The 23056-nt window shown below is 42.4% G+C and overlaps 1 protein-coding gene across 2 annotated transcripts; it reads left to right on the forward strand.

Moving 5' to 3' along the window:
- The first annotated feature begins 1961 nt into the window (after nucleotides 1–1961).
- LOC115367745 (oxysterol-binding protein-related protein 3-like) lies at nucleotides 1962–22725 on the forward strand. Of its 2 annotated transcripts, none has more exons than XM_030063651.1 (22): nucleotides 1962–2066; nucleotides 8417–8609; nucleotides 9225–9341; nucleotides 10663–10716; nucleotides 10806–10919; nucleotides 11083–11235; nucleotides 11408–11498; nucleotides 11682–11785; nucleotides 12167–12256; nucleotides 12416–12575; nucleotides 12764–12888; nucleotides 13000–13131; nucleotides 13366–13459; nucleotides 15089–15327; nucleotides 16579–16716; nucleotides 17287–17350; nucleotides 17560–17638; nucleotides 17828–17972; nucleotides 18489–18633; nucleotides 18758–18884; nucleotides 20551–20673; nucleotides 21812–22725. In XM_030063651.1, the coding sequence occupies exons 2-22, from the start codon at nucleotides 8547–8549 to the stop codon at nucleotides 21906–21908; spliced, it is 2454 nt and encodes an 817-aa protein (XP_029919511.1). In that variant the 5' UTR covers nucleotides 1962–2066; nucleotides 8417–8546; the 3' UTR covers nucleotides 21909–22725. The 2 variants fall into 2 exon arrangements, with proteins under 2 accessions (XP_029919511.1, XP_029919512.1); XM_030063652.1 differs by having other exon boundaries at nucleotides 13000–13123; nucleotides 13364–13459.
- Nucleotides 22726–23056: the final 331 nt, after the last annotated feature.

Below are 23056 nucleotides of genomic sequence, written 5' to 3' on the forward strand. Positions count from 1 at the left end.
TGGCTACCATCGCCTTCGTCTGGCACATGGGAATCCACCTGGGTTTCTCTGTAGGTGGATCTGTGACAGACACACTGATAACAAAAGCGTCTGTTGACACAAGTATTTCCCCTCCTCCTGCCTCTCTGTGCTACATGCAGCACCAGACTGTCATGCGTCTACTCTTGCAATCAGTGTTGACTGAGTCTTGAGAAACACCAGCCATTTACGTATAGACCTGCATTCCTCTGAGGTCCACACAGCACTAAGAGCTTTGTCACTTTTGAGTCTGTGGACACACCCAGTGCTGACTCTCATTTCAAAGATGTTTTCCCCCCTTTTGTGTTTTTTCTTCTCTCTGTTGCCATAGTAATAGGCCAGGACAGGAAGTTTCAGCCTCATGCCCATGCAAAGGAGGAAATTTGTTTCGTTGCATAAACAAATCCAGGCATGAAGGTGGTACAGGCAGCTACAGGAAAAATAGAGGTGGAACAGTTGAGGAGGGTTTGCTCCAAAAATAACAAGAACACTAAGAATTTCTATTGAGACAGGCACTAAAGTGGAGTATAAAGGAAAAAGACAGACATTAGGCAGGGACACACATGTATGCACATACTTACTCACTCTTATACTGTCTTTCCTGTGTCTGCTTACTCAACATTTCAACATTTCAACAAGCTGATCACAGTTTGCAACAAGAACTTCTGTGGAAAAGTATCAGTCAATCTGTCATGAGCTGTGAAGCAATTACGTCTGAGAAATTGTTAACGCACATGTTTTCAAACTATCTTTCTCCTCTGGGAAATAGACTTTCATATATGAATGAACTGTATCGCCCACATTCTGCAGCAGCCAATAAAAGTAAATGAAGTCAGTGGTATTTCCTGAGCTGGGAGCTTATCTGATGGGCTGTGAACTTCCAAGGGCCTCTGGGTCACCTGACCTTTGATGCTGCTTTCAAGAGCTCCTTGAAAGCCGGTACCTCTAATTTTGGAAGGCATAAATATAGTAAGTGCTTTGAATCGGAAGTAAGATGAAAAATTGACCCTGTTAAAAAAAAAAAGTGTTTCTCCGGCACCAATTGTTTTATTTTAGAAATCAACCCTAAGCTACTTTGTTTTGTAGATGCAGAATAAGGAAATACACATCAAGCATGTAATAGATGTAACAGATGTTATAGTATTTAAAGGCAGACCATGCAGTTGCACAGGGAAGGGCACACCACTTTGTTTACTAATGTAAAGGGTGCATTTGAGGAAGGATAAAACCCCTCAGTTTCATCGTCTGAGTTCTGATGAGCAATGGCTTTAATCAAAACTTTTAAATGTCTCTTGAATCCAAAGTTTTGATATCACATGTTCAACAAAACTAGCAAAATGCTAATTATATTTTTGGTTGAAATGGGGTCAAAGAGTTGTGCTTAACTCCTGAGGCATATATAAGTTCAGTTCTTTGAGAATTATTGAGCATTCATCATCTTTTACAATACCATAACAAAGTGGTGTGCCCTCCCCTTTGAAACTAGATAGCCTGTGGGTGAAAAAAAAAATGCATGACAACTGAATGAAAATATAAAGCTAGGATGACAGCACTTAATTACAAAGTCTGCCCAACAATACCATTATAAAAAGGGTTACTCTATTTGACAATAAATTGTTACTACCTCAGGTACCATAGATACACCATATTCATACTTTACTGGGCATATTTACCATTTGTGTATGTGCGCTGGTATTTCCAACCGCACTTGAAAGCAGCATATGGGTACCTGACGCATTACATGAGCTCACCTGACGCCTCATTCTCACCTGGATTTTTTTCTCTGCCTATCTCTTTCTCTCTCGCTCTCTCTTTTCCAAAGGTTTTTGACCACGTCACTGTATGGTCTGTTCAAACCGTATCCGCCCTTTTTCTGTCTTACTTTTCCATTTTATTCTCGAATGTGATTGGCTGTACGCCGAGCGTCAGTCACTCCTGCCCACCACACAGGCTCCTCCCCCTCCCACGGAGCTCCGGCATTCAAGCAAAGAGCTCGAACATCTCTCGGCTGCCTCTGGATATGATGCGGTAGTTTTCCTTTCAAAATCGTAAGTCGTTTTTCTATTCTTACTCATAACTTGTGTGGTTTTACACCAGCGTCTTTGCTGTTCTTGTTCTGACTCCATTTGAGTGAACTGGCAGAGTTGACAGCGCTCCTGTCACGTCTCCTCTGCTTTAGGTAGGTGAGTAGCGGTGAAATACCGCTTTCGATAGAATTATTAATGGGACTTCCTTACTCAGGTAGTCCGCTGGGTTTGTATACACGGTTTAATCTGGTGTTGGGTGCTTATCGGTGCCCTGTGGGCTCTGAGTTTAGTGGACACATGGAATATGTGGACGTTTTGTCTGGGCTGACAAGTTTGAATAGCTGTGCTGGCTGCTGGCAAGGGGACCTGTGCTCTGGGATCTATTTTAAACGGGACACCTGTGGATTACCCCGAGGAATTTGTCACCGCTAACTTTTACTATTTCCTTCATTCCTTCATCCATACTAAACTGCTTATTGTGCTCATAGGAGTGTCAAGGAACTATAATAGTTATAGATTTATGCTATTCTAGTGTGTTTATGGTTCTCAAGACACAAAAGTGACATTATAGTGAACACTTGCTGCTCTCTAGTATTGATCATCTCATAGGAAATGCAGTTTGTGCTGAACTTTGCCCTCTAAAAATAATTGGAATGACCAAGTTATACATTTATTTATTAAGGTATTTATTTATTTATTTAGGCTATTTATGGAAATGATAGTCCAAACCCCTTTTCAGCCAAAGTTTATTTTTGTGCAAGGCTATTGCAGTGTTTTTTACTCCAAAGCATTGCACACTGTGAATAATGACTGATCAAGCCTGTATATCAGTGTCACATTTAAGCAGCAGGCCTCTGAATATGCATGTGTATGCTTTCCAGCAGGCTGCACACACGCAAACCGATACATGAAACCCTCAGAAGGTCCACGTTTTGTTTTCATCTTCACATCTTCAACACAATGTTGGTGGCAGCTGACTGAGACTGATTTTATCACGAGTATTGACAGCTCTACCTGAGCAGTCTGCACCGCTTAACTGTGTCATTTATACACGCCCTCTGGGCATACAACACCTACTGGTGCACAGTACAAGTGTAACGTGGCACTGGAAAGGCCCACAGATGTAAAGAAAAAGCAGAAGGTAAACAAACTGAAGTTTTTGGTTGATAGCATCTTAACTGTTGATATGAGAACTGAGAGGTAAACAGGATTTATGTAGGTAATGTGTAATGAAACTGAAAAATGCTGGTAGGGTGTTGCACTACAAACAAAAGGATTTAGGAGAAATTTGCTCAGCTCTAACTTCTACACAACAAAAATCTGCCGAGATCCATATGATCATAAAGTTGCACAGCTCACTAGACAGAGCCACCAGCAGTGGCTCAACATCCATCTGATCTGGCAGGCAGGGTGGCCTAGTGGTTACAGGGACTATCCTTCAACCTGACAGCTTGTACTTAATCCCCTGTATAGGCACGCGTCTGCCCTGCTTCAATGCCCTTGAGCAAAACCCAGAGTCCCTGAGACCCAGCTGCAGGGTCACCGTTCAGCACTGCTCACCCTGCATTTTCTTTTACCTCAAACTGAAAGACTATCACATTATCAGTCTATCACAGTTCAGGCAGAGTGCTTAACCCACTGCAACATGTCTGGACCTAAATATCCCACATGACTGTGACTCACTGACTTATCTCTCTGTCACTCACTCTTTTACACGACACCCACCCACCCAAAAGCTGGGAAACACAGACCTCTCCTGCTCTGGCTAAAACACCTACTGGCTACCCTGACACTACGCCGCCTGTGAGCTCTTTGGGTTTTATGAGGTTATGGGATGTTGTGCCCTACATTGCAGCCAAGCCAGCCGCTTGGTACCGCGACTCAGGGAAATCACGTTTCAGCTGGTAACGGCACCGGTTCTATAAATAGCCCCATGTTTTATGCCCTCAGATTTTCCTCAAAGCCCAAACAAACGGAATATATTCTCGCCTTTGCCTTGGGTTTTGTATCCATGGCAACCCGTGATGGAGCGGCAATACACAGTGTCCCTTGTCTCTGCAGGAAGGAGACAGAGAGACGTCTTTTGTGATGTGACTCTTTAGAATTACAGTGGTCAAGACTCTATGGGCACATGATTTCCCAATGCTCGCTCTCTCTCTCTCTCTCTCTCTTTCTTTGAGGGCATATTTCTGACTGTTGAGTTACTTGAATGACATATGGGGGCTGCTTTTTACTCCTTTGATCATTGTCTGATGTCCACGTTAGTTTTTGGGTACCTGCATGCAGACACTGTATGACCTTTGCATACTAAATATTCTTACCGTTTACTGCCTGTAAGAAGGTTGATAATTGCTCCGGCCAATCAGATACTGTGTTAGAGGTTAGATTACAGTCAATGTCACTGCTGCCAGCCAATCCAGAATCAGCTGCAACACATCAATCTATAGGCACCTACTTTTCTATCATTAAAGAACATGGGTGTTGATGGATGATGTTACTGGATAATATTGCCAGATGTGAACCTATTTAAAGCAACGTATGCTGGCTCTTAGCATGATAGTCAGTAGATCATATGCAGATTTAACACACTAATTCTGCGAAGAAGCTTTCTCAGAAGATTGTGGCACATTATGGGAAGCGGAGTCACACATGAGCCATCTGTAAGGACTATTTTTTTCCAGTCAGGCAGTTATGGTGGATAGAAAATGTTGCAGACGGTTGGTAGCACTCCTTCTGTTGGAGGAATATGTATAGGCAGAAAGCAGATGGATTGGCTGCTCAGTGCTCTGTGTGTGTGTGTGTGTGTGTGTGTGTGTGTGTGTGTGTCTGTGTATTTGTCAAGCAAAGACTGGAAACTCCAGCCCGACAATTCCTCAGGCTTCGGCCTCATTGTCTTGAGATCCTGTCATGGAAACTGTTGAGCCATTGGTCAGCAAAGCCACAGGGGTTGTTGTCAAAGTATGCATTGCTTGCAGCCATACTGAACTTAAGCAAAACAAGTTGATAAATTGTGTTTGATTTGTTAGAGTCTCGCCAGACGACAGTTAGCATTCCCTCAAAAAGCAGTGCTCCAGAACTGTTCAAAGTTCATTTATATAAATGTTCATTAATCTTTAAATCGAGAGGTTAAACTGGATGGCTTTGAGGGAACACAAGTGGTAAGTCTGGTGGTCAGATCGCTTATCTGGCGACAGATGAAATGCAGAAGGACAGTTGTGTGGATGTTGGCCCAGAACTTGGCTGGTTGCTGGGACTGAGGCAGAGTCTTGTTTTCCTGTGTTTTGTACGCATCTGAGTCTCTGCTTCTGTTCCCTACAGTCACTGGATGAGCATTGCAGGACAGAGTTTTCTGGTTTGAGGTCAGTTGTCGGTGTGGGAATTTAGGACGTAAAGGTTCCCACTGTGGTGGATTGTGGATAGTGGTCATTTTTCACAAGGAGACCAGCTTCACAGGAACAAAAACAAACAAGGACAGACCTGATGAAGATTCATTTGCTATTCATGTTTTGTTTGTTAGACCACACAACATTCATGTTATGCAGGATGGTACCTTTTGGCCTCTCATACCAGAAACTAGAACTGTGAGTGTGTTTTTTTTTTTTTTTTTTTTTTAAACCACCTCTTTTCTAACCATCATCCCTCTGAAAAGTACAGCACTCACTTAAGGCTAAGACCAGTGCTTATTTCAGATTTGGTAAGCTCTTTGCCACTCTTCCCCTATGAATGTGATGCTATTTTTGCCAGCAAATGCTCAGCTGTAGCATGGAAAATGCAGACATGGGAAAGACTAAACTGGCCTTAGCAGTATCACTTTGCGCACACCGCGACACAAAACCAATTGAGTACATCCTCCATTTGCATCTGCTCTATCTTTGCCTCTCTCCCAACAGCTGATCTTTTTCTTTTTTCTTTTTCTTTTTTTTTTTTTTTACACCTCTTACACAGCGTAAAAAGATCATAAAGTAGTCAAATTTCCAGCACCTCATTAAGTCTTCCGATTTCCATCACCTTTAAACTTTTATTCCCTTCTTTGGGCCTCGTGATTCTCTGGCATCGGTCCTCTGCCGCGACAATGACCCCTTTCCATCTTAACAGGTCATTTACAAGGTGTAATGCCATTAATGATTGACTCCCATTACGTAAGACCGAAGGCAAAACCCAGCACATCTAGTCTTACAGTGCATTAGCCCCAGTGGTGTACAATACTACAGTACTCAGTCAGACAAGGTAAGTAGGGCACTCACTGGAACATTTGGGGACTTTATCTCCTGGTCTTGTGGGGTTTTGCAGCGCATCCAAGGCAGATAGGCTTCTACTGCTATTAGACTAACGCTCGGCTGTTCACTTGAAGCCACTGAATGGAGGAAGTGGTTTGCATGTAATGAGGTAGTGACAGTTACCAAAAAAAAAAAAAAAAAAACCCTTTGACTTGACAACAAAGTTTTGCTGTCAGGAAGTATTTTGCTGCAAACTTTGCTGCTGAGTTGTGTAAAATGGGAAAGGCAGAGGAATGCAAGGCAGAGCCAGGCGTGTTATGTAAACTTGCGCTTGATGCTGGCCTCACCACATACTGTGTTTAGGTGCCTGTTATCTGTATTTTGATGGAGCTGGAAATTCACCGTCGGGTCACCGTCCTTTGCTACACACAGCATGTTGTTATATATTTACACGAGGCTTATTAGCATGTGTATATATATTTTTCCAACTGCTAAATCTCAGAAATAGGCACAAGCGGTATTTTTTTTTTTTTTTACATCCAAAATAAGCCTCAAGTGCAGTTTCAACATGTCTACCATATCACAGCTTGAAAAGTGGGAACATAACAGCTTGATAGGCTAAATCAAGAACTCCTTAAGTTTATTTGGAACTTACTCAAATATCCTGTCTGGTCTCTCACTGCGTGCTACAGCGCTCTACAGAATGTGTGCTGTCCGTGTGTCACACTGCTGCTTTTAGCTGAGTGTTGACTCTAACTAGCTGCGTGTTATGTTGTGTCGGGGGTATCGAAGTAAAGAGCACATTCTTTCCTGTTGATGACTCACGTCCTGGGCATGGCTCTGACCCGAAGTGGAGCCTTGAGGAGCAACAGAACATACAAACACACAAACCACCAGGCCCTCTGCAGAGGATAGAGTTAGTAAGCAGACGCTAAATCCAGAAGTTGAAACAAATTCTCATGCATGCATGCACGCTCGGCCCGGGGGTATTCATTCACTGTATCATTCCAGCGGACTGGGATGTTGACACACACACAGGCAAACACACTTCACATTTCATAGTTCACACACTAAGTTACTGGCAGACTCACTGTACAAAAAGGAGTGGCTCTGTAACACACACCGACACACAACACATGCACCCAGGTTGGGGCATGTCATTTGTGGTAAGGAGAGGAATGCAGGTTACATCACAGTGGGAATGTGAACATGGTGTTCAGGCCTCAGCCCATACAACCAACAGACATAAACATCTCTGTAATTGTTCCTTCAGTGGAGGGAGTCCTTGGGCTTTCACTTCTGACCCATTCAAAAGAGCCATTCAACCACAATGGTCAGTTTTACATGTACTGGCTTAAAGAAGAAGTTCACACAAAGTACAAAGATATTTTCTCACTCAGCCTTATTGTTTTTGGGTGACCGTTCTTTAAGCATTAGAGGAAGTTGCATTTAGCACACTGAATAGCAAAGCCTTGATGCCAGTTTTTTTTTTTTTTTTTTTTTTTTTTAAGGATGGCAAAGTCATTTGAGTGGTCATTTTGACTTACTGGTTCAGGTTAAAGTTAAGCATAGTGTCAAGGTTAGAGTTAGGCATAAGTTGGTTATGGCTAAGAATAGGGAAAGGCTGTAGAGAATAAATGTAAGTCAATTAGATGATAACTTTGCTGTCTTAGGGAAAAAATATCACTGCCTGGACTGAAAACCTTTTATAAGAGACACTGTTTTATATTGAAATGAACAACATGATGACTCTGGTTGTTTGTCACTGCCTTATATGAAGATTCATTGGAGGTTTATTGTGTGCAATCCACACAAAACCCAGGCATGTGAGTTCACATGATAAAAGCTGAACCCTGAGCTTGTGTGTGTGTGTGTGTGTGTGTGTGTGTGTGTGTGTGTGTGTGTGCGCGCGCGCGCGCATATGATGCGTGCAGATGTTCCATAGTGCTCTTATCAGTCTGCTGACTGTTTTTTCCCTGGATGTTCTTAAATCATCTCTGGCTTCCCTAAAGAGCCATAGTCACACCACTGCGGGTTTGACAGTGATTAAATGTTTCCTCTGTTTTTATTTTTACATACTGCTACAAAGCTTTATAAAACTGCCTTCCCCTTGTCACTGTCCCGACATGTTTTTGTTTTAACCTTTCTGTGCAGTGCAGAGTGTTGTGGCTCGGCCCTCGTAAGGTCACAGTGATGCTCCCGGCGCCTCCACTGTGATCTCTGCTGCTGCGGTTTCCACAGAAACGACACAACGGTGGGCAGAAAGCAGTCCAGCCGCAAAAAGATGACGTCTTCATCGCCCACTCACAGTGACAGCAGCGGCTCCTCAAAGCATGACAGTAACCAGGTGTGTTTGCATGTTTGTGGCCATGTGTTTGTGTGTGTGTTTTGTCATTTTAGCATTCAGGGCTCAGAGTGCTTGCAGCCAGTGTTAGCATTTCAGCATTGTTTGTCTTCTCACGTAACATCAACTGACCCCCATGTGTGCCACGATGACCCTAAGGCCATCTAACAGCTATTATTCACACACTGCATGCATGTATATGTGTGTGTGTGTGTCTTAATTAGGGTCAAATTAACAATTTGAAATTGATTATTTCACATAGAGGGGCTGCTTTCTATGATTAACCATTTCAGTTTTCCTTAAAGTGCAAACCAGAGCACACTCTTTGCATATTAAAGCAAATGCAATGCGGTGGTGTTGTTATGGTAATGCACAGTGTCTTAGCTGTTATTTGGTAGATATCTTTATCTACTTGTATTATACTTGTATTGTTTATCCCCATAAAACCTCATGAAACACACAGAATTCACACTTGATGAAAATACCTTAAGGGCCACATCATCAAAGATGCGCGTTTACATTGTGTTATTGCCCTTCATGGTAATGGAGAGAAATTCACTTGAAATTGATCTCAGTCTCATGCAATAATCCCCCTTTTTACCCTGTTTCTCTCTCCAGGACAGCTGGGAGATTGTGGAGGGGCTGAAGGGGTTTCCTGCCAGCATGCAGGAGCCTGTCAGACAGGAGGGCTTCCTGCTCAAGAGGAGGAAATGGCCCATGAAGGGATGGCATAAGGTGAGCACCTTAAAACCTTTTAAAGGCCCAGTCAACAACAACAGTAGGATACCGGCTGTGTCACCCCACTGCTTGCATTTACTGAGCTGAAGACATGCTTTCACTTGTAAATATGCTGTTTACTTTTAATACAAGAGCAATCAGTATATGACCACTAACCACAGGGTTTATTTGTTCTTGAGGTTGTCACGTTTACATTTCAAATGTGAACCCTAGAGAGAAACGGACAGGTATTTTCAGCTGTAATGGGAGTACACATGCCTCATCTCTTAAAAAGACGGCTAAGGGAATTCTGTTCCAAAATGCTTTCTGTCCATTTTGGGAGAGATATCAATACCATAACATCATCATCCAACATCTCTAAAATATAGGTGATCCGGTTCATCAGTCGAAAAAGCTGAAGGTTCCACTATCCTGTACCATAGATAACACTATACCATTGTTTTAACCGAGTGATATTCATTATTACATGAAGCATGGATGTCATTGATTTTAAAAACACTGATATTTTATTTTCAAAAAAACTCATCAGATTCAACTACAGTATTAAGCTAATATTAACAGATTACCCAGCCTCATAGCAGGTCAGTGTACATAGATGAGGGGGTTAGTTGTCCTTGCTTAGGAACACAGTATCAGTGACTGGACCTGCAGGCATCCAAATACTTTGGACCTTCCCAAAACCAATGTCCCACTAACATGCTGCCAGCTTTAGTGCTTTCCCTTTTCCATCCTTTTCACCACAGTCCATTTTATTGCCCCCTTTTCTTTCTTTTTAATGTCAGTCAATTATACAGTAATCTTGACTATATTGTAATAGTGACTCAGACTCATCCTTCTCCCCCTCATCTCTCAATCCTACGTATAATGTGCTCATCTTTACCTGGAAACTGCTGCCTTGCAACATGAGTGAATCACCATTTTCACAGTTCTGATTTCAAGAATGTTCTGGTGCTTCAGTGGTTTATTCTGTCACTTTGTAAAACTAGACGTTGGAAAGGTTGTTAAATTGGCGGAGATGACAGAGTTGTGTTGGTGTGCAAGCAAGCTGTTGCTGCTTCTGTTCGCGGTCATTATCTGTACTACTGAGTGATCATTTTCTGCTGCCATGGTGAATTTGAATAACAAGATTAAGAGGCGGTATCAGTGCAAAACTGCACAAAGTCCCTGAACTTTTTCTTTTAAAGGGGGCAGCTGTATTTGCATAACCACACATGACATGACAAGTACTACTACATGTCAGGGGTGGAAATAAGAACTTAAGGCTTAAGAGTATTTTGTGCAAATGCATACTGATTCATTTTATTTTCTATCCATTTAGAGATACTTTGTGTTGGAGAAAGGCATCCTGAAATATTCAAAGCGAGGAAGTGATGTAGGTATCACCTCAACAGCGCCACCTGTCTGTCATTCTTACGCATGCATACCAACACACACAGTAACAGTGTTTTATTTTTTTCTTAGCTGAAGAAGGGAAAGCTTCATGGCTGCATCGATGTCGGTCTCTCCGTCATGTCAGTCAAGAAGAAAGCCATGTGCATTGACCTGGACACGGAGGATAACATCTATCATCTCAAGGTAATTTACACACATACACTCGCACACACACACACACACACACACCGACATGATCTGACACCTACATGCTTTCTTTTTCATGCACTCTTTATATGCATAGGTAGATACACCCAGCAACTCTATCCAAGTTCCCATTCCTAATTTGACTTTTTTTGGCACCCAGGTGAAGTCTCCAGAGCTCTTTGATGAATGGGTGTTGAAGCTGCGGCATCACCGCGTGTTTCGACAGAATGAGATCGCCATGTACCCCCATGAGAGGCACCTCTTCCACCCCCACGCCTCCTCCTCCCCCACCCTTAACGACTGCATCAGGAAGGTAAGGTGACCCAATGCTTTTTTTTCCCTCCTCACAGGAAAACATCAAAAGTGTCCTGGTTATTTTTTTATTTTTTTCATTTGATACAGTAGGAATGCGGTTATGTGAATTTATATGCTTACCTCTCCCTCTCTGCCTACATCTCCCTCCCCTCCCTCTGTCTCTCTAACAGAGGGCCACTCTTACAAAGCAGGCGTCAATCCAGCAGGCTAAGGTCAGTGCCTGGCTCCACTCTTCAGAGGACATGGACAGATGCTGCAAAGGTTGGTCACTGTCTGTTTGTTGACCTGTGTAACTGATTACCCTCCCATCTCACTACTTAATTCTCACTTTGCTTAACTGCATTGCATTTAGCATTTCATGCCTTGTCTGCCATTTCTGTATCTGAGTGATGCTGCCAACCTCTCATCAAATAATTCATCTCTCTCTCTCTCTTTGTCTCTCAGACTTGGAGGAGTGTGAATCGTACCTGCTGGAGCTAAACTTGCTGCTAAAGAGCATGGAAGTCCTCCATCGCACATACTCAGCACCAGCCATCACTGCACTACAGGTATATGTATACACACACACAATTGCACACATCGTGATAAAATTAGTACAAAATATATGTATTTGCATTTCTTGACATGGACTGAATCTCACAGTATGTTAGCAGCTATGCATATTGTGAGTGTGCTGAAACACTATAGTAATGAGCAAGTGATGTAGTTGGCGACTACAGCCTTAAGTCATATGGAAAGGTCATGGGGCATGCCATGTGGGTGAATTAGGGAAGTCCCATAACTATTGCTCTCAGGGAATAATAAATAAAGACCATTTGAAACAAATAAAGAGTAGAGAGAAAGATATTTCTTCTTTGCGTCATGACCATACACTGACAGTCAACTTCTCTCCTCCTTCCATTGTGTCTCTCTTCCTTGTGGCACCACAGGCATCTACGTATGACATTCCTAAGAAAGAGAAGAGACCAAGGAGGTGGCGATCCAAGAACAATGGCAAAGACGCCAAAGCCACTCTACAGGTTCATGCACAGCTTACCATTTGACTGCAGATGAATACTAGAGACAAGTTCGCAATCATGGACCAAAGGCTGCAAAGGGAACTTAACAAAAGATTACCATTTCTTTTCCTCTTCTGTTTGAGTTATATACAAACCTTGAACTTACCTTTTCTTCTCCAGGTTCCTAGCTGTATCTCCTCCAAATCACCTCGCCTCCATGCGTCCAACCCCAATCTCTACACCGCTGAGTCAAACACCCAGGAGGCCTGTCCTGAATCCCCAGACTCACCTACAGATGCATCCCGACTACAGGAGGATTTCTGCAGACTGGCCAACAACAGTGAGTCTCTTTATAGGTCTATGCAAGTTGGCCAAGCCTTCTGAGGGTCTATATTCAGAGAAAGACAGATCAGAGGGATATTCTTGAGTGTGTTTCTTCTGTGGTAAGATTGTCACCATCCCAGTTCTTCTTTTCTTGAAAATGTCTTCTGTCTTGTTCATTTTTCTCTGGTATTTGTGTGTCTGCAGTCCACACCACACTCAAGTCAGCCTTTAGCTCCTTGTCAGCAGAAAGAGACAGACTGAAGCACACCATCCACATGCAGGCCCCCCAGCCAGCACAGGTCATAGGCTTGAAGACCACCTATTCCTCAGTAAGTGACTGCCTGTGTTTGTATCCACCAATACATGATTGCACCACAGATGTCTACCACTGAAGACCATGGATCCAGTTTCTGTCAAATAACTTTGAATCATCCAATCAGGACTGTCCAGATAGCTCCCGCTCCCTGGTCCACCAGGTGTCCAATGAGAGCAAAGCATCGATCCCGGAGTCGATCTCGGAGTTCTTTGATGCTCAGGAGTACCTCCTCTCCTCTTCCTCCTCTGAGAATGAGGTCAGGCGCTCTTCTCTTCCTAGTGTAGACATATCAAAGTTTCTACACAAGCACAGTTTTTACCTGCAGTGAAAAAAACAATACAAATATCTGCCTTACAGCAAAAATACTGTAGCTTTGGTGTATTTTTTAATTTTCCTAGTCTGATGATGCAAAGAGTTGGGGTTTGTTTGTCCTTGTGATGATGTGCTTTGTTCCCTCGCTGACCTTTCATCATTGATTTTCCGTCACCAGGTGTCAGATGATGACTCCTACATCAGTGATGTCAGTGACAGCGTCTCCATGGATACCTACAGCAACGAGGGAGGCAGCGAGAGACACAACTCGGGTACATGATATGATAGGACATTGTGTGTCTGTGTGTGTGATGACATATCAACTCTTTCAACAGAGACAAAAAGACTGTGAGAGAAAGAGAGAGACCTAATTCTGTCAAAGAAGGAGAGGCTTTTCTTTTATCTGTGTGCTTCTGAGTGTGAGTGTTTCATGGGACCGTGTGAAGCTCGGCGTAATTATTTGTGTGTGAGAAAATCAACTCGAATAAACAATCTGAAAATCTGGAATCTCAGGGAAGTCACTCACTCCATCGCAGAATCTGCTCAACATGACCGTCAGCAACCTCCAGACATGTTTGCAAACTGAGTGCCATGTTTCTTCGTACGTGACAAAGCATATCTGGTCCAACAGCTGCACAGGCATCGCTAATTCACTGCCACAGATGGTGTTGGTTTCTGTTTTTCCACTTTTTTTTCCCCTCTTGGCAGCTCTTTGAAGTGACATCAGTGTGTTAATGACTGGGCTCAGTTTCATCCTGTAATAAGAAACATGGTTACACCAAACTGGGATGGATATATGGGTAGGAGACAGGTGACTGAATCATCTGCTGAGTGGAAAGATGCTGGAGGTCTCTGAATAAGAATTTATGATGCATCGCCACAGCTTGGGTCTGTTCACACATATGCTGTGAACAGAAAAATATACCAGCCAATAAAAGTTGAATCCCATTAGCTGTCATTCTTCCCTGTGATTACAGACTTTTCAGACTAGGTTTTGACCAGCATTGGTTTATGAGGGCTGATACCTATTCCAGTATTGTGGTTTAAAGCTGCTGATGACCAGTGCTGATATATGCCGATGCCGATGCCGATGATATATTTAAACTGGATCATTTTGGTGCCACAAATACAAATACTGCGGTCCGTCAGAAAAATCATCCTTTGAAAACAAGGTTAATGATTTTTATTTTTATTTTTATTACTAGGTGAGCTGCTGGCTCCTTTAAGAAAAACTCCAGCACAACACACATTAGTACTGTTAACACTAATCTTGGATTGGCAATTTACACTGCATTTCTGGTGCTATTGTGTTATTTGATGTTGCATTTTTGTTTTTCTACAGCTAATTAGTCAAAAGTGAATCCAGTTACATCACTGAGAGATATTCCCAGCACTGCTACAATGGTGTTTAATAGAAAAAAAAATTATCAGCACTCTGAAACAGAAGCATTTGCTGCCAGGTTTCAGTGCGATCCCCTAAAAATAAATCATCAAAAGCTTTCTGCAGGCACTGATTTGCAGCAATGTTACACAAATATTCAGAGATAAATCCAGCACAGAGCAAATGGAAAAACACCAAAACACCAAAATTGCACCAGTAACTTGATGTAATCCCTACTAATGTGATAATGTGTTTTAAGGTAGACTTTTCCTTTAAGGCACAGCGAGGCAGGTGCCATTGCAGGTTTACAGACAGTGGGCACTGGGCAACAATGACTGGCTGACAGCTGATTGTTATTGTTATCAGCCTTTTTTTTTTATTAACAGTCGCCCTCTATTTTGAAGGAACTGCCTCTTTCGCTTTTCAGCTCTCTCACTTGACATCTTTTCTTCATCTTCAACTCTTTCTCCCTCTCATCCCCCACCACCATTCCCTCCATTTTTGCCCTCCTGCCCCCCAGTCAGCAGCGTGGTGCCCCTGACTCGCCGTCGCTCCACGCTTCCCTCCCCCAGCCCCAGCAGCAGCGGCGTGAGCTTGTGGAACATCCTGAAGAACAACATCGGGAAGGATCTGTCCAAGGTGGCCATGCCAGTGCAGCTCAACGAGCCGCTCAACACCCTGCAGAGGCTGTGTGAGGAGGTGGAGTACAGTGAGCTGCTGGACACTGCCAACCAGACCCATGACCCCTACCAGCGCATGGTGAGTTGGGGAACACACACATGTCACACAGATAGTCTCATGCATGTTACTATGCACATAGTTAACACAGAATACTCTGTTGTACACCAACATTCTATTATCATATGAGACCTTCTGGGATTTAGCAGATCCTAATTGAGCTTTTTCACAGCAGCCAGGTGTTACTAATGACATTAATTGAGGTTCTGGTCCATTTAAGGGGATTTTCATACTTGGTTCATTTTAACTTCTCAAGTGACCTCAGACTGATGAGTTTCCAGACACTCCAAATGAACTCAGAACCCTCTAAAACAAACCAAACTGAGACCACCTCATGAGTAAGTGGACTGCGACCTCGTCAGACCTCAAGTGTACCAGAAAGCTGAGTTCTCCTTCTGTTGGTCCACTTAAAGAGAACTGAGTTCGGAATATGTGAAAACACCCTAAGTGTACCAAAGGTTTTTCCAGTGAACCAGCATGCACAACAACAGGGCTTTAATTAATGTTATTAGCAACACCTGTGTAGGCCCTGCCATTCATGTTAAAAAAAAAAAATTAAAAAAAAAAGACTGTGCTGAAAATTTCCATCATCATGATATAGGATAAGTGTTGTCTTTCTCTGGTTTTCAAGGCAGCACTGTATTAAATTTTCTGTCTTTTCTAGCTTTTTCAAAATCTGCTTGGTCATCATATCCACATCATTATTGACTGTTTATCCTACAATATTGTCAAAATATCGATAATGAGGTATTCAGTCAAAGATATCATGATACTTAATTTTGGTCTGTATCATCCCGCCATAACCAGCATAGTTACATAGTCACATACACACATCATATACACAATATTACATGCTCACAGTAGTGTCTAATACACATACAGGTAAATTCACACACAACAGTCTCATGTACAGTAAATGCACATTCTCACACACGCTAAGTGTCATTTATAAATGCACACATTAATTTGTCATGCACACACAGTGGTCTCATGTGACCCTCATATACACATAAACACACACATACACATATACACTCTATGTAACCACTCCCAAACTCAAACACAGTACAAACAAAATGTATAAACACATTTGCACATGTGTACATACACATATAGGAGTTTCACAGATAAATGTGCACCCATAATACTCTCAGGTACATACACAAGCACATAAACATCACTGTTTTCATGGGAGTGCATATGTTCCTTGTGAGAGAGTAGACACGCAGCATTATCCACCCTGTCCTTTGTTGTTGTGTTTTTTCTCTGTAGGTGTATGTTGCTACGTTTGCGGTGTCTGCATATGCGTCCAGCTACCATCGAGCAGGGAGCAAACCATTTAACCCCGTCCTGGGAGAGACGTACGAGTGTGACAGAGCTGACAAGGGCTTCAGGTTCATAGCAGAACAGGTATAGCACATACAGTTTACACAACAGGCTTGAACCCAGTTCATTGCATCAGATTCCACACCCTTCAAAGAACAAACCATTAATACAGTTCACTGCATGGGTGCTTTGAATACTTGATTATGGCGTGGTTCAAAGGATATGTCTGCCAAATTTGACTTGCTGATGGTACATGTAGCATTTGTAAACATCTGTAAATGAATGTAAACATTTTTGTCATATAAGAACTTGATGTAAGGTCATCTTACATCAGTGCTGTTGGCAGTTTTGGGCCACATTTCCAACATAACCTGTCCATCATCTGTCATTGCATGAAAGCAAAAGCTAATATAAAACGCCATATATAGGTGGGAAGAGTCAGGCAATATTCTTAATGATAGTCTTGTTTGTTTACAGTAATTATACTACTCTCTCAGTTAATGTAATGGTTCATTGCTGTCAAAATCAACATTAGCACCTTTTATGCTCTTTATTTTTAAAATGACTAATGTCTTAATTTATATACTATGGCCAAACTGTTGGTATATCAGCCTTTTTCCCCTTTTTCTCTCACTCTGTCTCCCCATTTCCCAGGTGAGTCACCACCCACCTGTGTCGGCATGTCACTGTGACTCAAAGAACTTCACCTTTTGGCAAGGTTAGCAAGCGAGAGCATGTTTGGAATAAACAAGCTTTATTCTGCCCTGCCCTGCTGGGCTTAGCAGTGGGGGAAAAAAAGTGTGATTATCATTGGCCCCACACCTTGATGCTGTGTTTACTGCATGCTGTAGGTCCTGTTTATGCTGAAAATACATGCTCTATGTCTCCCCAGTGCTCATCTGTTGTTTTGTGATCCATTTCTTTTAGATGTCCGATGGAAGAATAAATTTTGGGGCAAATCCATGGAAATAGTTCCCATGGGAACCACTCATGTCACCTTACCCACGTAGGTCCTTTACTAAGGGTTTGAGCATTTGTACTTTTGTATGTGTGTGCACTCATACATGCTAAAGTTTAGCATGTGTGTCCACTCTAATTGGCATCTGTGTAGGTTAAAAAAGTGTAATATCATCCTGAATCTAGAGACACAGGACTTAAGAGTGTGTTTGTGCGTGTGTGTGTGTGCCCTCTCCAGATTTGGGGACCACTACGAATGGAACAAAGTGACATCTTGCATCCACAACATCCTTAGTGGCCAGCGCTGGATTGAACACTACGGAGAAATGGCCATCAAAAATGTCAACAATGACGCCTGCCAGTGTAAAGTCACTTTTGTCAAGGTCAGGAATCAGAGACATTCAATTCCTGCAGTTTTTGCAGATTATTTTTGCTCACTTTCTGACCTCTACCTTTTGAGAATGATCCATTATCTTATCTCCAGTTTCGAAGGAGAAAGTTTGTGTAAAATGTTGAAAAGGCTTTGTTATGCATGAATTAATACCTTCAGGCACCATACGATGCGACTGTCAAAAGTAGGTTGTAGGTAGTGCTGTCAAGTCAAACAGCACCATCTTCTGGACAAAGAGGAGAGCTCCATTGGAAAAAAAACAAAAAACGAAAAAAACAACTGAAAACCAGTTCATGTAAAATTAGGCAGCCATGTGTAGATTTAACCCCCTCAAGCACAAAAATAACATGGAAATCATATCAGTCACATCACTTACAAATTTTTCCTTGATATTTTTCTTTCCATATTTCTTAAGGGAAACACCACAACCCTAATTGGGATAAGCAGCTTGGAAAATGAATGAATTAAGAGAGACAAATTTAAATGATTTTTCTGCATTTTTCTTCAGGCAAAATCATGGAGCTCTACAGTGAATGAGATAGAAGGCGTGGTTACAGATAGAGATGGAAAAGTTATACACTCCATATTTGGGAAATGGCACGAGGGGGTGTATCAAGGAGACCCGCCTTCTGCCACCTGCATCTGGAGAGCAAGTGAGTGAAAAGCCCCTGGTATTATCACTCAGAACACTTTTACATCAGTGTAACTCAATTCAACATGACAAAACTGAGTCTGACACAGTTTCACTATTACTGGATATGTGTGTTTTGTGTGTAGACCCCATGCCAGTGGAGCAGGAACAATACTACGGCTTCACTCAGTTTGCAGTGGAGTTGAATGAGCTAGATCCCAGCCTGAAAACTCTGCTGCCCCCTACAGACACGCGCCTCAGGCCGGACCAGAGGTCAGCAACCTATTTAACCTTTTTTCTGTCAATCACTGTTTCCCTATGTGCTGACTGTTCCTTTGATCAGCTTGTTTTGCTACCCACCACTGTCCATTTCTTAAGGCTCTCCTCTACCCCGCTTTGTTGTCTCGCCTTTATTGCACCAAAGTACTTTGTCCTCTTCAGGTCCTTTCTGGCGATTGGACCAGTCTGTCATGCTTTTAAGGTGATCTAGGGTAGCCTGTCTCTCTCCGTTGTTTTCTCTGTCTCTCTCATGGACAGTTACACAACACTGCTCGGGGTGAGGAAGAGTCAGTAGCCATGTCTCCATCAACCCTTTTTTATGCACATTTTGCTGTATTAAATAAAAAAAATGCTTGATGGAAACAGCAAATGTTGCTTAAAATCCCCAAAAATGTGACTAAAAGTTTATGTTCTCCCTTGACATGGATATAGTTTTTGTTCAATAAAAGGAAATGCAATAATTTGCCCTGGAATGCATTTGCTGAATTGAAAAAAAAAAAACAAAAACAGAAGACATGCACAAAGGATTTTTTGGGGGGGGCATTTCTGCTTTATTTGACAGCCACAGTAGAGATAGACTGCTTTATTTGACAGCCACAGTAGAGATAGACAGGAAAGGCAGGGGAGAGAGAAGGGATGACGTGTAGCAAAGGACCTGAGGTTGGATTTGAACCGCGGTTGCTGCGATCGGGACTAAGCCCTAGTGCATGGTGCATGCACTTTACCGGTGAGCCACCGGGGCACCCCATGCAAAGGATTTAGTCATAGGACATGAGTGCTCTCTGACCTATCATTCTGGATGGTGGTAACTTCAGCACGTATAGGCGGACATTTGAAGAAATCAATTTTTGCAAAACTAAGCACAGCCATTTAGTTGGCAAACAAACCAGCTTACTATAGTGACAGTCAGATGAAGATGATGGAGCAGGACACAGGAAGGCAGGGGAAACACCCTGGACAGGTTGACACTCCATCACAGAGACCGACAGATAAACAAGCACATTCAGGGGCAACTTAATGTCCACTTCACCTGTCTTACATGTCACTGGACTGTGGGAGGAAAGGACCCTGGCCGGCCAGCAATTGAACCCAGGACCTTCTTGCTGTGAGGCAACAGTGCTAGCCACTGCACCACTGTGCCACCAAACATGAACCAGAGTCTAATGTGTGCGAGTCAAAGGGTCAACCAAAACCCCATGGTGCAATGAAAGTGAGGGCCGGCACGTGCCAGCTGAGGTGGAATCCCGCCCGCCTCGCCCACAGCATCAGAGGTGGAGTGTGAGCGTGTGTGAGAGGACCCGAAAGGTGGTGAACTATGCTTAGGAAGGGTGAAGCCAGAGGAATCTCTGGTGGAGGCCCGTAGCAGTCCTGACGTGCAAACCGGTCGTCTGACCTGGGTATAGGGGCGAAGGACTAATCAAATTGCAGTTTTATCTGGTAAAGCAAATGATTAGAGGCCTTTATCTAAATCTTGATTGTTTTATTAATTATAAGATTAATTATTTTGAGTGTTTTATGGAAATGCAGCTTGTTCCTTTCTGTTCCTATCTAGAAGGGCCAAAATCTTACTGTTCTCTTTCATGACTCTCTCTCTCCTTCTCCCCCTCTCTCTCTCTGTGTCTCTGTTTCTCTGTTACTCTGTCTCTGGATTGGTATGCAGGTTGCTGGAGGATGGGAACATTGAGGGAGCCGAGGAGCAGAAGCAGAGAATTGAGCAACTCCAGAGGGAGAGGAGGAAAGTGCTGCAGGACAACAACATGACACACCAGCCACGCTTCTTCAAGTATGCTTCCTTTTGCTTGCTTGCGTGTCTTGAGTCTCATACTTAAGAGGCGATGTTTGTGTCTGTGACATGCACAGAGATCATGTGCATGGCAGCCACTTTGTCTCACATGATATCAGAGGCTTTGAGTTATGTGTCACTGACATGCAAAGAAACTTCCCGGCCATTGGCCTCCAAGCCCTTTTGGACCGGAGCCTCTATCAGAATCTGGAAACAGTTTACTGTTTTGCAACTCCAAGCAACTGAGCGGATATTGTCTCAAGTATGCAAAGTCTCCCACATTGTTAAAAGGTAGGCAGGGACATGAGTGTCTGATTGCTGAGAAGAACTGAAGGAAGTGGAAATTAAAGGGGCTTTGACTGGACAGTCTGCAGCATTGTGATGAATGCTCGGCCTGTGCTGTCATGATAAGTGCTCATCAAAAAAAGGTCATGCTTATTCATTACCTTGCGGCACATATAAACAGGTAATACTATCAAATGACTTACTCCTCCCTAGGGTGTATAAGGTCAAATTTATTTTTTGGATGATCAAGCTTGAACATTATATATAGAGAGGGTGGTAGCAACCTCTTTATTGGGTAACTAACATCACTGCTGTTGTAATGGTACTTTATTACAAGACCTTGTGACTGATAAAAGGAATCACGTTACTTTCCGACACTGATTATTTGGCTCATCATTCCAGAAAATGTTTCTTCATCACCTCATGGCTCATACCTAAAGCAGTGCAATCACATGACTTTACTCCGTCAGAGCAGTGAACACTAAATAGTGTTAGCGTCCAGTGTTCTTAATAATCCAGATGCTTGACATAATCAAAATAGTTGGAATAAGTCCAATCAGAGAAAATAAATGTATCCACTATTCCTAAACTAAGATGAGAGGATAGGCATATTATGATAAAAAATAAATGGAATAGGGTGTGGTTTATTTTTTGATGAGTAAACTTCTGTATATTTAGTGAGGGTGACAATAGTAGTAACATCTCTTTGACTGGCAATGAACATTACAGATTTTGCAATGGCACTTATGACTAATAAAGGTATGGTTTTATTTTCCAATAGTAATCATTTTTAAACCCAGTGTTGCTGCTGACATGACGTTTGAACGTCACTGTATTTGTATTGTGTCCACAGGAAGTCTAAAGATGATACTTGGGTGAGCAACAACACATACTGGGAGCAGCGGAGAGACCCTGGCTTCAGTAAAATGGACTTTCCCGTTTTGTGGTGACCTCTGGCCTTAACCCAACAGTTAAATATCTCACTTCCTCTACAGTCAATTGTAAGAGAGGAAAAGTGTTAAACTGACCTGAGAAGAGCGTCGTGACCTGGTGATCATGTCTTACCCTGTGTCATGGTGATCCAGACCAAATACAGACTTCAAACTTCCTCTTTCAAGAGTGGGCACAACCTTTTGAGCAGAAGAGGGTGCTTTTGATTGATTTGTCCATTAAAACTGTTTGTTTCTGCTGTTTATTATGTTGTTCTTTTGATGATGTATTTCTCTCCCTTATATTATCATGTCCTTGCGGTTTTATCATGATTCTAATTTACACCGTGTCAGTGTAGAGGAAAGGATGCTATTCATTGTTCATTCAATGCTGAGGTGCAACAGAACAATTGATATGTTCTGTTGCATCTCAGTGTTCACCAAAGTGCCTTTTGATGCAGTGCTGCACTCAAACAGCTGCTGTTGCAGTTATGCAAAAACACTCATTCAGAGTCTTAAAAATGCTTCTTTTGGATGCACTCATTGAGTCATGTCATTGTGATATCAGTGGACTCTATGGAGGGAATAAAAACTTGGATAGATAAAGGTCAACATCCTTCATGTATTTTGTACATCCAGTCAGCATTGTGACTCCAAGATTTCTTGACTCCATAAACCAATGGCTGCTCAGAGGTTCTATTATTAAATGAAGGCCTCTGACTACGGCCACTATGCTGCCTTGTGAAGATCACTCATTACTGTTACTGTCATTTTGTGTGTATATACATAAATATGTATATATATATATGTGTGTGTGTGTGTGTGTGTGTGTGTGTATATATATATATATATATATGCATATCTATATACATATTTCCATATATATATATATGTATGTATGTATATTGAAAAAACAGCAATAATACTTTATGTTTAGAGATGTACAATAAACTGTACAATGATTGGACATGTTTTGTGTTTTTGTCGTGTGTGTGTGTGCGTGTGTGCGCACGCAGTTCATATGTACCTAATCGGGGCACTGGGCCAGTATCTATGGATCAGAGTGACCACTCCCAGTCTGCTCTCAAAAAGTCTCTTATCATCATTGACAAGCATGTCATGAACCACCATGCACCCACCCTCTCTCTCTCTAACACACACACACACAC

The sequence above is a fragment of the Myripristis murdjan genome, chromosome 11, assembly GCF_902150065.1.
Source record: "Myripristis murdjan chromosome 11, fMyrMur1.1, whole genome shotgun sequence".
In the NCBI taxonomy this organism is placed as follows: domain Eukaryota; kingdom Metazoa; phylum Chordata; class Actinopteri; order Holocentriformes; family Holocentridae; genus Myripristis; species Myripristis murdjan.

Coding starts and splice junctions, on each gene's coding strand:
- LOC115367745 (XM_030063651.1), top strand. CDS start 8,547: ATGACGTCTTCATCGCCCACTCACAGTGACAGCAGCGGCTCCTCAAAG. Junction 12,257..12,415: donor ACGCCAAAGCCACTCTACAG/GTTCATGCACAG, acceptor TTTCTTCTCCAG/GTTCCTAGCTGTATCTCCTC. Junction 15,328..16,578: donor ATGACCCCTACCAGCGCATG/GTGAGTTGGGGA, acceptor TTTTCTCTGTAG/GTGTATGTTGCTACGTTTGC.